Source organism: Mesitornis unicolor, unplaced genomic scaffold (assembly GCF_000695765.1).
Source record: "Mesitornis unicolor isolate BGI_N332 unplaced genomic scaffold, ASM69576v1 scaffold38600, whole genome shotgun sequence".
NCBI lineage: Eukaryota > Metazoa > Chordata > Aves > Mesitornithiformes > Mesitornithidae > Mesitornis > Mesitornis unicolor.
In genome coordinates this window covers 1-15,468 of record NW_010160977.1, presented here as the reverse complement: position 1 = coordinate 15,468, position 15,468 = coordinate 1, and the positions used below count along the sequence as shown (strand labels likewise).

At 43.9% G+C, this 15,468-nt stretch overlaps 1 protein-coding gene across 1 annotated transcript; it reads right to left on the bottom strand.

Annotated features, from left to right (window-relative positions):
* Positions 1–7,369: 7,369 nt before the first annotated feature.
* On the bottom strand, positions 7,370–14,735 carry SYT11 (synaptotagmin XI). Its single transcript, XM_010191635.1, has 4 exons — positions 14,660–14,735; positions 11,744–12,567; positions 9,394–9,514; positions 7,370–7,838 (listed from the first exon to the last, which is right to left on the bottom strand). Exons 1-4 carry the CDS (start codon positions 14,733–14,735, stop codon positions 7,528–7,530), a joined length of 1,332 nt encoding a protein of 443 aa, XP_010189937.1. The 3' UTR covers positions 7,370–7,527.
* Positions 14,736–15,468: the final 733 nt, after the last annotated feature.

The following is a 15,468-nucleotide window of genomic DNA, read 5'->3' as shown; positions in this document are numbered from 1 at the left end:
GAGATTCTAAACAAGTTAGGAAAAGCAAATTATGGTTCCTATGGCAGCTATAACTTGGCAACAGTGCATGAATATGTAGCATTTTCTTACTGTATATAGCATTTACTGTGTTGCCATAGCATGTGTAATGTAATAATGCTGTAGAAACCACAGCTTTTGATTTTCTGACTTGCTTGTTAAAAATTATAGCTGTAAAGGTGCAGTGGCTTATTTATTTACATTCTGGTTTATGTTCTTGTCTTAAAGGAGCCAGTATCCTTGTTAGGTAGAAGTCTCTAACATAGTAATTTCACATTACTCTGTGATAGCTACTTTGTAGAGAAATTGACTGATACTGAGGTATCTGGTAAAATTATTCCAGTACAGGCTTAAAAGCAGAATTGCCGGTGCGGTGGAAGGAAGCTGTTAGCTGGGCGCAGCAACAGACCTGACAGGTATTCAGATCCCTGACCTTGCATACGTACATGCAGGTGGTCCAGGCAGTGCGGGTCCAGCTTGTCTTTGCTCAGTAAAGAATGATTTGGTTAAGAAAGTGCTACTGTGGCAGACACTCCGTATGTACATATATTCTCTGCTTCCGAGCTGATTTACATGTGCATTGGTTATAGAATTAAATCCAGCAGAGAGAGGCAGATGGCGAAGCCCTGGCCCAGGTTGCCCAGAGAAGCTGTGGGTGCCCCCTCCCTGGCAGTGCCCAAGGCCAGGTTGGACGAGGCTGTGAGCAGCCTGGGCTGGTGGAGGTGTCCCTGCCCATGGGGGTTGGGCTGGGGGGCTGTGAGGTCCCTTCCACCCAAACCAGGCTGTAGTTCCATGTCTGGTGTTCCTCTTGCTTTTGTTTTCTAATAGAAGTACAAACCTTAGGTATCTCGGACATGGTTAGAACAAGTTTCTCGGAGAACTGTGTGCCTAGAACCTTTCAGTTTAAGAGTGAAAACAGCAGACCAAGTGTACTATATCTTCTGTGTCAGCAGTTACGTTACTCTTACTAGTCAGAAATCAGATCTGTAATATCAGTCTCGGCGTGCTGCATGCGATAGCGCAGTCAGAACTGAAAATTCGTATGTAAAAGGATTAGCACAAGAGCGAGGATAGCAAATATACAGACTTAAGCATTTTTTCTTGCTGAACTCCTTATTGCTTAAGATGTGCCTGGAAATTCCATGCCTGTTTGTTTTAAGAGTGTTTTCTTTGTGTAAGATTTAGGGGAAAAAACTTCAAATGAGAAATTTGGAGGAGGGGAACACTTTTGTTTGTGGCTGAGATAAACATTTAAATTGTTTTCTGTTTCTCGCTCCCTTCCAGTGCTCCAGTGTTAAGCTCTGCTGGTAATAATCACACGTACAGTGTTTGAAAAAGGGTGAGAATGTTTCAGATTGTTTAGAATTCAAGACCTCTCCTAAATTAGCTGTGTGAGCAGTTGCGTGCGTCTTTTCAGTAGTCACTTAAAGCCCTACTAATCATTCATTGTTGGATTAAATGCTGTCTGTAACTCAGATAAAAATCCTAGGGAAACCATCAGCAGAAAACTTGAGGAGAAGGAGGGGGCAGCAGCTAAGAAGCTGCTCTAAAAGCAGTTGCTGATTCTGTCATTGTAAAAATAATTTCAGACCAGCCTTCTGGAAGTGCTGAACGGGGACCTGATGACGATGACAAGTTTTCCCTGTTATTTTCCTTGATGTGGTAAGTTAGCATAAAGTATTAGTGAGCTTCCTGCATTCAGAACTTTCAGGTAACATGCAGAGGTCACCTGTCAGCAGTACTGAAAGCTCTGTGGGACTGTTCTCACCTTTAAATAACTGATGTCTGTGCCTTACATGAGTCCTTCAATGCGTAAGTGTTTACTAATGCCTTTTGTAAGCCTGTTGCTCATAGAATTACTACATCACAACAGCAGCAAGCACTTTTTTACAGTGTTATTCAAAAAAGAGTTTTATTTTTGTCATGTATAAATTTGTACACAGAATTGTTTTATTTGACACAATATATAATTTTTAATACAATCACTTTCATTTGATGTTTTAATCTGTGGTGTCCAGCATGATGGGGAGAAGGCCATTCAGCCTGAAAGTGCCGAAGAAGGAAAGCTCGTGGTGTGTCTGTAAATTATTTCGGAAAATGCTTATCCTGCTCTAAAAAAAGGAGTTGGTACGTTATACTTCAGTGTCACAAAGCCTAAAATCCTGGTGCTAAATTGTTTAAATATGTTCTGGATATTGTCCAGCTGCATTGCTTTACCTTTGCATGTTCTGCGTAAAGTATGCTGACTTTCCGAGTTTCAGTTATGAGTGGGGCAGTAGCAGCTGCATGAGGTAAGTGTCCAAATGAGATGACTAATTTCAGGACCAGATTAATTAATATCCTTATATATGCAATGCGATAGGTTCTGCGTTGATGCAGAGTCTAAAAATTGTCTATACAGGCCCTTCCATGTTGGTAAGAAGGGTGGAACTGTTCCGCAATATAGTAGAGGTAAATGGGAGCGTCGTTTAGGGGCTTTTTTGGGGGTGGGGTGGATAGTTTGTTGGTGTTTTTTTCCTTTTTTCCCATTGGCATTGCCTTTTCTGCCACTTCCTTATGTTCCGCTTACTTCTTGGTACTGTTTCCCATTTGGCCTGATACAGAAAGCATCTTTTCAGGAATCGTCCACTTTCTGTAGCACAGAAGTGAAACCTGGGGTTCAGAGACAGCGCTCGCGGACATCCGGGGTGCGCGGGCGCGGGGGCTCTGGCGCTGTGGGCACCTCGCTGCAGGCAGGGGACTGGCTTGGCTTCAAGTAGTTACTGGAGAAGATTTCAAGTCTTGACAATAACGGTGTTAATGCTGGGGCCCTGTGATCTGTCCCACGTGGTGGAATGGCCCATTAAGTGCTCAAGATGCAGTTTTTGCATTTTCATGAGGCTGAAATAAGGGTGCTCTGAAGCCCCTCAGAGGGACCCCTCAGATGGCAGCTTCTTTCCTCAGTGCAATCCCGCCTGTCTGGGGCTGGGAAAGGAGAGCGAGCAATTCCTGGCTGGCTGCTCAAAGGAAATACCGAGAGAGCCCCGACACAGTGTGTGCCATCAAAAGTGAATTACATTGCCATGGCACGACGACTCTCTCCTGTGGGGAACTGGGTGAGGCAGAAGCCGTTGGAGGAGGAAAGACCCAACTGCACTGAAAACTGTGAAATCCTGCTGTTTTAAATGGCACCAGCACCCAGACCCAAGGAAGGTGGGAAGAGGGTCAGAGCTGGGCTTCCATGCTCTCCACAAAACCATTCCCCTTTTCATAGTTCGTTAAACCTATTCTGTTCGCTTCCCGCCCACCACCCTTTTTCTTATGGAAATTCTTTTGTTTCTGTTCAGCTGAATAGTGTAAGAACCTGAAATGGACTGTTTTTAAAGGCACGCTGTATTAGATGCAGAGGCCAAGCAGAGGATGAAGAGAGATTTTCTTTCACATCTTGCACAATAAGTAGAAAATCGGCGACTGTGCGCTTTGGCTGAGCAGTTTTAGCCAAGTGCTCTAATAACTCTACTTATTACCATGATAAGTAACTGAAAGTTGTTCAACGCTGTGATCAATTGCAGTGCAGAGAACAATGCAGTTAATGGTAAGCACAGGTGTTAAAAACAGTGCGTCTGGAGTCATTTGGCATTGGATTTGAATGCGCGCACAAGTCACGTGGATCAGTGCCTGCACGATGATCAGCGCCTGACCGCGCTGCTGAGCCACGCAGTGGAAATGGAATCACCAGAGCAGGAGTCAGACTCAAGCCTATTGAAATTCTGGAGTGCTTTGGTCACTCCTCCCTCAGTTTTACTAAAATAGCCTACACAGTTCCTGGTGAACCTGGTGATGGGAATGGCATCCGTTGCAGTTTGATCATTTTCATCTTTGTCCTGGAGTAAAGTTGGAGCAAGTCGGTTTTTAGTGTTAACTGTGGTGTACTTGTATTGAAGAAGGCACGCGAGGCACTCTAAAGAGTGCACTTCACGCTCAGTGTGGAAGGCAGGGAAGCTTGTGACATCCTTACCTCTGGCACAGAACTGTGTTGCAGTACTGGCCACGTTCCTTTTCTGGGACGTTAGGCAGTCTTTTTGTAAAGCCTGGGCTGAAACTGACTGGTTCCTTGAGGATGAGATTTGAAGTACGTTTTACGTCCTGAGACACCTAAAACACCTCTGGAGATTGGTCCTCTGCTACACGAGAAGCTATCAGACAGAGTGAGGGATGGCATTAAAGTGCTCGCTGTAGTCTCTGTTGCTGGGGAGACACAGCTCAAGGTTCTCTGCTATTTGGCGTTTTCTAAAGATGTGGCTGTGTGCCCAGCAATCTTGTTCTGTGCAGCGCTGGTGGGGAGCTGCGGAAAAACAAGTCACGGGAGCCAGAGCACCGAGCATGAGGAGAGACTGCTGCATCCCGCACAGAGCAAGGCGGACAGAATGGCTCCTGGGGAATTCCGTTTTGACTGGGAATCCAGTAATGCCTCTAAACTACAAATGTCGAGAGTCAAATCGCTTCTTTATCTACCCATCTGATGTCCGCTTTTGTCACTTAGATTGAACTTGACTAATGACCATTCATGCCAAATGATACCAAATTATAATGCTGTTTAGATTATGTTGCAAACTCAAGTAACAGCGCTGTACTTAATTTGCCAGGATTCTGTTCTGTTCCTTTATTTCTTTCAGATTTATTTTGTGTGTGCTTTTCCTGTGGAAATAGAGATTTTTAGAAACAAATTCTTAAAATACTCAGTGTAGTCACGTACGTGTTGCCTGCAGTCAAACATGGCACAGTCAGAAGCTAAAGTGATTTAATTTTTATTTGCACGCTCAATGTGCGTTAACAAATTCAACATACAAGATAGCATTACATCATGTAGATTAGCTTATAGCATTATGCAGTTTCACACGTTGAGTTAGGTTTTTTGCCTTTTTTTTCTCTTTTTTCCACACAAAGTTGTAACTGTCCAAGTTAATTTTACAATAGAAGACACAAGGTAAAGGATAACCACACCTGGGAGATTTTACAGTGAGTCCGCTGTCACTTACTGCCTATTTTACGTTTTAAAAAATATATATCTGCACATCTTTAGTTTCCTATTACTCCAGAAGAGTGCTGGAGCTACTCCAATCTGCCTGATAGCCTACGTCTATTTACCCTGAGCATGTTTCCTTGACGAGAAGTTCATCTTTCCTTTTCAACTAAAGGAATCTTAAGGAGATCATCTAGGCTGAAGCATGCTTTTCACACCAAAGGGAAAAAAAGGGAGCATTTTGTTGCTGTTAGTACGTCCTATTCAGATGTTTGGAGCGGTGTCGGAAAGCATGTTCTGAGGAGAAGTCGTGGAGGTTGCTAAACTTCAGCAACGCCATTAGGTAGTGCAAAAACTAGGACTGAAAGAGACCTACACCAATTCCAAGGGAGGACGTGTTCGCTGTTTTGCGGCTGTGAGCCACGCAGAGCGCATGAGCTAGAAAGCATTTAAGAGAGAGAGAAAATCTGCGGTGACCTCGGGCAGAAATCCTCGTAATTGGGATCGAGAAAGCATGCACCAGGTCCGCGCTTCCATCTGCCTCACAAGGCTGAGACATGGAGAGCTTCAGCTTCAACGCGACTTATGTTGCTAAAAAGACACCGCCTGGAAGGATGTTTCGGTGAGGAACCAGCTATGAGTGAGAGAACTCAGCTTTCCAGAAATAATCTCTGAGGAAGGGAGGCCAAGGTATTGCCAACCGAGGAAGTGCTGACTGTTGGCACAAAGAGCCCTCCCAGCAGCTGCTGCTTTGGGTGGCAGCTGGAGAGGAAACCGAGTGAGACTTGCTCAATTCTTCTACTTTCATTAGTATGAAGGTTGGAAGGATCATTTTTCCAACAGGGCTCTAAAATTCAGTAGTAAAGTCCTGTAAGTAGTAAAATGATCTTATTTTTTAAAAATTATAATACATTATTTACATTCCACAGGGCACAGAACAGATTGGCTGCCTGGAAGCAACTAAACACTTACTGAAAATGTGCGGTCTTCTACGTGCCTCTTTGCAAGCTCAGTTCTGCTTCATATTTCCACTGGAGAGTTCAGTAATAATTCTAATTTCTACAGCCTGTTGTAACTATTTCCGCTCAGTTTACCAACGGTGTTTGCAGTCATTTGCTGCCAATTATCATCCTTATCTCTTTCCTGGCTTGAATGTAACAAGAAGCCAAGGCGAGTTACTTGCCAGGATGCTGTCCTGGACAAAACCAGCTCACAGGCTGCTGTTTGCCGTGAGGTCTAACGCAGCCGCTTCCAAACATGCGTTTGTGGAACTTTATGAACTTCTGTTCGGAACTGCTGACTATTCAGGGTTAACAGCCTGAAGTGCTACGGGGTCACGCTGAGGCCGCACAAGGAATATTTGTCCACTTCAGAGGTGATGGTAAGCGTATCCCGAGTCCCAGAAGTCATTCACAATTTAAGAACCAACTCAAGCTGCCTTGAAACTCTGAAATGAACTTCTTGAAGAGTCTGACACATCTGGGAGTGACAGGCCTTGCCCTGTGCTCCTTTCTGCAGACCTGGCTCTCGGGTTGTTACAAGGTCATACGTAACAGAAACTGACTCACGTATGAATGAAGGGAAGCTCTGTAAGTTTTTAACTTAAAACCTCATCCCTCAGCATGTTTTCCTAGCTCAGATATGTTATGCCATTATAACAGAACTTATCAATCATGTAGAATTTCACATTTAATGTTTAAAAGAACCAGCAAGAGATTCCTTACCACTGACACGTCAGGTTTTGTTTTTTTCTTGGGCCCTTTATGCACAGACAGGGTTAAATAAAATCAAACAGAGCGGAGTTTCCCCAGTTCTGACGGTGAGATGATGCCTGTGCTAACTTCCATGTGGCAAAAGCAACATGATCGTTTTCCTGGTGTTTGAATTACAGATGCAAATCTTTGATGATGTGACGTTACAGCTCCACAAGTACATCGCAACAGCCAGCATTTCGGTACCTGACAACAGAATTACTAGTTCTCTGAAGGAAAGTGCCATTTTCCCCTGTATTGTCCTTTTGCGATAGTGCAGAATTCTAAACCACCTTTACGTGGAAATGTGGTTGGTAGTCCCAGACCAGCAAAGAACAGAACTGCAAGAACCAATGGGCAGGCAAACGAACAAGAAACTAGAGGTTGAACAGCAGAATTCAGAAACTCTGGGAGAAGCCTAATAAAGACAGGCCAATCGTGGTGAATACCAGCAAAGACAGTTCGGCACAAACACAACTTCCATAGTGACAGATAATTGTATTAAAATCTGCAACTCGATATTGGTAGTTATACTAATTTCAGTTTGTATTAGGCATGCAATAGCGTGATTATACTGTTATATATATTTGTGGTATCTTTTTTTTTTTCATTTAATGCTCTTTAGAATTTTAGTGCCCTGCAAAATCACATCACTACAGAACCAATCAGCTGCTGCTGCTTACGAAAGTTTAGTTCTACAGCTAAAACAAGGTTTAAGTCTGTTCTACGAGTCGGCTGTCGCTGCCGCAACCTCTGCTAGTACTCGCTCAGGCTGTGCCACTTGGCAACTGGCTTCCTAGGGTTCTCACACACCTCTCTCCAGTGTTCCACGCCGCCTGCGGTGATGCTGTGCGCTCCCAGAATCAGCCGCCCCACCACTTCATTTTTTGTGGTACGGTCGAAATCGATAACTAGAAACTCAATGCTGATGTCAGGAAGGAGATCGACGGGGATATCGTAAATGAAGGATTCATTGAAGACAGGATTCAAAGTGCACTTCTTCACGTGAGTCTTCTTTTTCGCTATGCGCTTTCTTCCGTAATAAACATTCACCTTAACGTATGGATCTGGAGAAGAGAGAGAAATAAACTCATAACACAGCCCGGGAATGCTCCTGGCAGCAACGGCAGGGTTCAGCTCGCTGACCCTGAGCCAGCTCCAGCGCTGGGGCTCGAGGCGACTGGCCCAGCTCCCCCAGGAGGGGGGCACTGTTGGGGCACTTTCTCCTTACAAAGCAACCGGCTGATGTTAGCAGCACAAATTCTCTGCGTTTCAGCACCGCCTGCAGACTCGGGGGAAGCAAGTCGCAGGTAAATTGCAGTAGGTAATTCTAGAAATAACAAATGGGCGGCTTTTGGTGAGCTCAGTGCCTGCCTGGCCAAAGCTCTCACTTTCCACTGTCGTCTATAACAAGAAGTAATTTTTACCCTATTTCAGGAAATAGCCAACGAAGCATCAAAATGGTTTTAATAGTTTGCAGATGGAAAACATTTATAGTGGAATGTGCTGAAAAGGAAGAAAGTTTAAAACAAAGCCTTCGTTTTTCCATCAGCCTCCCTCTGTTACTTTATCAGTGAGCTTACTCTTTACGTGGATGCTTGTTTGTTTAGGATTAAAATTAAGATACCAAGCACCCAGTGCTTTTTCCCCCACATAATGCCAAGATTTGAAGCTGGAAGTCACTTGCCCAGCTGACACGGGCTAATTTTTACCTTTTTTAATCCAATTGAAATGATGAGCTTATGCATAACATAAAGATCACATAAAGAAATTATGTTAGCTGTGCAAGAATCAGTAGGTAGAACAGTTACTGAAAAACTTATTCTGTGGTTGGAAACCACACATTAAAAGCGTTTGGTTTGGTTTGGTTTTTTTTCTTCCAGAAAGAGTAACATTTAAGGCCTACAATAGAGAATTAAGCCTAGTCCGCGTTCTCTCTGAGGTGTACAGGAGAAAGCTGCAAAAAACGGGACTAAATTTGCTATCGGGCTATTACTGACTCTCAAGAGGATTCCAACCGTTTTCCTCTAATCCTTAAGGAAACCTTGCTAAGGGGATTCAGGAGTCTGCGAATCTGTGGCCACAAAATAGGAAAGCCAGAGCAGCTGCTCTGCTCTTACCTTCAAGTAGTGGAACAACAAAACCCCAACCCAGAATTGTTTCTAATGTCATGAATTTACTCCTCTGTTCTGGGTTTGTCACTCCTTTTTTAAACACTTGTCCTCTTTTACCCTCCTCTGCCAGGGGCAGGGTTTGAGGCAAACTACCGAGCAGTGGTAGGGCCATGGACAAAACGCTGTGAAGGCCAATGACGGGTGACAGCAGCATGGAGGCACAGAGCCTGCGCAGGCTGGCCAAAAGCAACGTGGAGACCTGCTGAATTTAGAAAATACTGCCTTCATAAACAACCAGATAATGCCAGAAAGCTGGAAGGACTTGGCGTTGTTCGTATAATCACCTGCTGGTGAGGGATGGATCATTTACAGTGATCCATCGCCCTTACAAAGGCTTTGAGGAAAAGCATGCAAAGAAAATCTTCAGGTAAGCCAAGTGAAAAGATCTTGAAAGTGAACTCGGAGGGTTTTTTCCTACACATTTAGAGCTGGAGAAAATAGCTTCTACCTGAGAGGCCAGTGATATCCATCTTTGGCAAATGTCTGGCTTTCAGCACCACAACAGTCATTCTCTGCGCCACAGGCTGGTAGGACAAGGAGACCTGCAGCTCCCCTCTGCTAATGCATTTCTGTGAAAAAGAACCAGAAAGAACTTAGGACAAGAAGGTGTTATTAACAGGGACAAATGTCAGAGGCCACCAGAATTTCCTTCCCCTGAGCTAAATGCCTAAAACATTGGAAAGTCAGATGCAGCCCATTTTAAGTGTCTCAGGAAGACAGAGCCTCTGGCAGAAGGAGCGAGTGGCACAAGGCAAACCCCCCTGTGCTGTTCACCCTGCGCCTGCTGAGCGCAGGAAGCATCTCCACAGCCTCTCCCTTTGAATTCTGTTTCCATGAGGGCAAACCTGGTGGGCACCTTCTGAGAGAGCAGTGGCTGTGGCTGCCTTTTGAGGTCTGCTACTAGAACTGTCTGTGGATTTTAGAAGCTTAAGTTTCGTTGGCTTTTGGTGGAGCTTCGATGGCCAAGCATCTCGAGTCCTTTAGGTACACGTTGACTGGTTCACCACTGGTTTAGTCTGCAAAGGTACAGGATGAAGACAAAAAAAGACAAAACCAGATCTCCCCGGTTAAACTTGCTGTATATCCTTTAAAAAAAATAACATAATGTACGATACTTAGTTTTAGTTTCCAGATCATGTTCATTAACTTTCATTGAGATGGCACTAATTTAGATTAAGTTTATTTGCTATCAAGGCAAAGAGTCTTAGCAACGGGTCTGAAGCTGTGTGGTGCTGGTAAGGCACTGACAGCAGAGCTATCGCGACAGCTCCAACGGCTGCCTGTGACCGTGTGGGCGCTCAGACCTCCCCCAGCAGCGTCTGGGACTGTCAGCCTGGCTCAGCAAAGGGCCTGCGGGCGTCCCCAGACCAAGGCACTTTCCTCACTTCAAACCACGTCACACTGAATGCTCCGGTGATCACCCAACAGGTGAAGCTGTTCTTTCAGCTGCTGTTAGTCAGCTTAGTGGGAAAAAACTGTGTGTGTAAACTTAGACACAGAAAACGTTCCTTGTAATTTTGGTGGTTTCTTTTTATTTCAGCAGTTCCTCTGTGTTTCACACTAATCTTCCAAATGCAAGGAACGAAGGCTATTTACCTAGAATGTCTGTCTCCAAGGTAAATAAATTTTTGATTACTAATAAATGTTAAATCATTTCAATCCTTGATTAAATCTATTTTTAATTAGCATGACCTTTTTCCTCTATTTTTAATCTGTTACTTCAGAGACACAGTCAGTGCACTGAAAAGAATACTAGTAAAAGCACCTAAACCAGCCACTTGCTTTATGACAATATAAAGCATCCCAAGAACCAAAGGAAAGCAAATTACCAGAACTCTGCTTTTGGATTCTTTTGGTTTGAGTTTCCTTTAAATAACTTCAAAAAAAAAAGTTAAATGCCTCATAGAGTAGAAAAAACAACTACTTTTCAAGTAAAATACTGCCGCTCTAGGACATAACGAAGTGTTTTATAGAGCCCAGCAACAATTTCCAATATGTTAAGGAAATAAGTGAGCCCAAATGCCTTTTTCTACTAAAGCTGGAGGATGGGTAGCAAAAATAAACTAAGCAAGAAAATAGAAGTCGTAACTACCTCCTCATCCTCCTACCTGAGCACCGTGTATTTTCTGGGGACAGAAGACGTTTTCCCCAGTGTAAGCCTTACTACCTTATACGGGTTGCAGCACCGGACACCAGGAGTGGGATTCTTTTCACCTAAATTTTACATGTCTGCATTTGACAAAACCATCTTAGACACGCTTTGTTCTCAGGTGAGAAAACAACAGCCATCTAGGGTGGGATGCATCCGAGCTGATTCAGAGCCTGCTCCAGGACAAGAGAATTACGTCAGCCGCACTGACCATGTTGATGTATTCCCACTTACTTAGGGCTTACAGCAACAATTCGGATGTAGCTAGTGACAAGTACAGGCGTCTAAAATGGTCAGGCCAGACAAACGTCCCTCTCTAAGCGAGGTTTGTCTTTGCAGACGAATGTCCCGTTACCACATCAGCCCTTTTACTTGGAGATGAGGACTTTGCCTTTTTTCTTGGCATCGCTGGTTATAACATTCATAACTTCTGTGCCTAAATAGCGACCATGCCTTATCAAAGCACCATAACCACTCATCAGAGAACTGCTTAACTGAAAGAGCACAGTCTCATAATACTAGTAACACGTATCTGTGAGAAGGATTTGCAGTATTTCTGCTTATCAGACCACAGAGGCTCCCAGATCAAAAGAGCTGGGACCAAATGCAATGCAAGGGGTCTTGTGTCATGCTACGTTAAGCAACTTACTTGTATGTTCCTTTTGAGGATCTCCCTGGTCAGCTGAACCTTTCCAGTGCTTGGATCCACCCCTGCAAGGGGCACCATGACCTCACCAATAACATCATCTCGAGAAAAGCGATCGAAGCTCAACACGAGGAAGTGAAGCACCAAATCCTGGAGCTGGCTGTATGGGATCCCATAGAAGGTGAAGGTTTCATCAAAGACTGGGTCCAGCGTCTTGCGAAGCACGCGAGTCTTCACTCGATGCCTTTTATCCGGAAGAATTGTCATTTTGATATAAGGGTCAGAGCTCTGAGTGTGTTCATCCATCACTGGCAGCCCGTGAGCCTCCTGAATAGTAACTACCAGTGCTTTTTTAGGGAAGTTGTAGTCCACTGAGAAAGTCAGTTCACCCAACATGATGTCTTCCCCTGGAGAAGATGGGGAGGAGGTTTTACTTCCTCCTGGAGTGAGGCTTTGATCTGGACTTAGTTCATCTCCGTAATCTTCTTTTATTGGGAGCTGGTCAACGCAGGGGGCTGCACTTGGCCCATCTGGAGCCTTATCAGAGCTTATTAAACCAGATTCAGCAGCATCCACCAAGAGGTTTCCCCTTCCGCCCTCCTTAGGAGTGCCATTCTTGTCTCTCCGGATTCGATTAATTTTCTTCTTGTTACTCAAGGTCTCCGGATAGATACTGATGCCTTTCAACATGTGAATGAATTTATAGGGCGGGGTTTTGTGCTTCTTTTCTGCTTGCTGGTGACAGCATGTCCACACAAAAACTGTTACTGAGACAGAAACCACAAGGACGGTAGCACCAATGAGGCCTGCCACAACTGGAGAGACATCTGCAGAGAAGACACGGCAGTCAGAACAAGCTGGTACCTTTGTGGAGGCCGTGCCCCCACGGGGCCAAGCACATCTGGATGGGGATCTACACAGCACTACTGTGTGCGCTTAAGTCAATGAACTTGGTATCAAAGCTTTCCCAGAATAAAAGAATTGCTTCCTTTAATCTAGATTTTCCCACGGAGGAAACATTTTACACTCCTAAGGCATGCTTGATGTATGTTTCACATGCTAAGAATTTCAAATGAAGACTGCCTTGTCTTGCCAAATCACGCTCCTGCATTACCAGCATCTCCACAGGATGTGCAGGAAGCACTCTCTCAATTTTTTTTTTAACACTGTTCAGAAGCTTTACACAATTCCATTTTAACAACAGGAAGGGAGCAATAAATATGGCCATAGCACTGGATCTGGAATTATCCTTTACTAACAATTTTTTTAAAAATCACTTTGGCTTGAAATGGTTGGTTGTTTTGTCCTAGCCCCCTATCGCAGATATGGGGCCAATGGTATACACAAAATTCCATGTGGAAATCCAGTGTCCAAAAACAACGGACAGGAAATCCTGTATTTGGATTTAGGGGTTATTCGAAGTTTTCAAGAGCTTATGTCAACTATGTTCTTCAGCAATGACAAGCCATAATAAAAAAATGCGTTAATTTTTAGCAACCATGCTAGTTATTTTCTATTTGTAATGGTTGACTTTGGAGAAGTATTATCCAGCCACAGAATGAGACCAGTAGTGTTGAGCTCCCCAGTACATTATATTGACATCCTCAAGCAATTCCAGTCAAGGGCCACCAAGATAATGACAAAGTTGGAGCAGACGGAAGACAAGGAGAGACCAAAAGAGCGGGGTTTGTTCAGTCTTAAAAGGGAAGGGAAAGGGGGAAACCTTTTTGCTGCCATTAATTCCACAGAGTCACAGAATCCCAGGTTGGAAGGGACCACAAGGATCATGCAGTCCAACCTTTCAAGATAAAGGTACAGTTCAAATGAGATGAGTCAGCACCCTGACAAGCTGACTCTTCAAACCAACCGATGTAGGGGACCTAATTTCTTGGTGGCAGGTTATAGGGAAGGTAGAGCCAGGCTCTTCTTATGACTTATTACTAGTTTAATTATAATTAGAGCTGTGTTGGTGTTTTGTTTGGTGGGTTTGGTTTTTTTTGGAAGCAAGCAAACAAAAAAAGCCTGCTAACCCTACGTCTCTTTGCCAATTGTACCAACTGCTTCCATAGTAAAAGGGAGAACCAAAAATAACTGCTATGACAGTCACGGCAATGGGTAAATGGAACAGCCAGCGAAAACAGTAAACTTGTCTGATTTTCCTATCTTTATTCTGTAACATAAACAGGACAAAATGATCTTGCAAGCTCATACTTAAAAGGTACAGAGAGCACCTTGATTTTGTATATTCTCTGTTCTTTCCGCATTACACTTTACAGAGGTTAACGGCCAAGAAGACAAGACTGCCAGACTACAATCTGAATAGCTGATAGGCTCAGGGAAAACTGATTTTCAAGAGAGTATGTCTCCTTTTTTTAAAAAATAGCAAAACCACTTTTGGTTAGACAGAAGCCTTCCTAGACTGAAAGTGGAAATCTCTTGCAATGGTGACCAACTTTACAGAGAAATCAGGCCCCACTGCAAACATAGCCTTGGACTGAATTAACTAAAGCAAGGAGAATTCGTAATATTAACAAAACATCCAACTTTGTTATTTATTATTCCCTCTTTGAAGTGAGACAAGTGGGCTTTAACATCCCTACAGATATTAAAAGCTTCAGTGGATATGCAAAAAAGGACAAATGCTCTAACTCCTTTCTTATTCTCTTTTTGTATCTGTGTTTTGTTTCTGTTGTGTCTGCATCAGCTCTTGCGCCTTCATTTCCTGCAGAGCTGACAGGACAATTTGAGAAGTAGCAACCTGCAGTCACACCAGAAAGCACCAAACGAATTTTCTGAGCTTTCTTCCACCAAATTAACTCCTAAATTTGGCTCCCATAATGTTCTGTGGCAAAGAGCTCCTCAGTTAATTACGTAGCGTGAGAACACGAGGGCTTTTATTCTGAGCCCACCACACCTCACTCCATCTGATGCTTGTTCCTGCATTAGAAGACGCGAGGCGCGACCGTTCCGTGCTCTGTGCCGCTCGGACACCCATCTTTTCCTGCCTGAAGACTCCTTCTTACGTAATCATTCCATACATTCACTAGTCCTGTCTCCGTAATTCCTTTCTGTTGAAAACTACACTGGTGTAAAGCTGCCTAAACCAAATATTCTTTAAACTTTTGCAACTTTCAAAGCACTTTGCTATGCACAATGTCCATTTTAAATGGCAACGCAGCCTGTCTCCTCCCTCAAAGAGAGCAAAACCGTGCTTTTGTATTCAAACTTTGCAGAAGAAATCTTTGTTCTGATGTGTCCCAAGGATTTTACTGAAATGGGGATACAAAAATATTCTTCAGTTGATGAAAAATTATTGAAAATTCCCCTTTAAAACTTGCCAATTATACCCTAATGGCGGCCAACAGTTACATTATGGCAGCACGTGGCTCTCGGATTCCAGGAAACACAGAATGTAAGAGGTAAGTAGATACGTAGCACATTAGGTAGGTGATATCATATGGAGAGTTATTACTAAGTAGTTCAGAATTTAAAGGAAATGTAGTAATTGTTCTTCAGCTGCAGGGCTCTGTGGTCTGAGGGAAAGGTCAGTCAATTGCTGGAGGACTGCAAGAAGCAGCGGTTTGAATCCTCGGGGCTGGAGAAACCCAACCAACGTGGACACCCAACGCTGCGGTGCCAAACCTTGGCACCCACTGGGCCACAGAAAAAAGCATCTTAAAAACTGGTGAGTACCGACCCGCGAAAACTATTTTCCCGGGGTGCCAGCC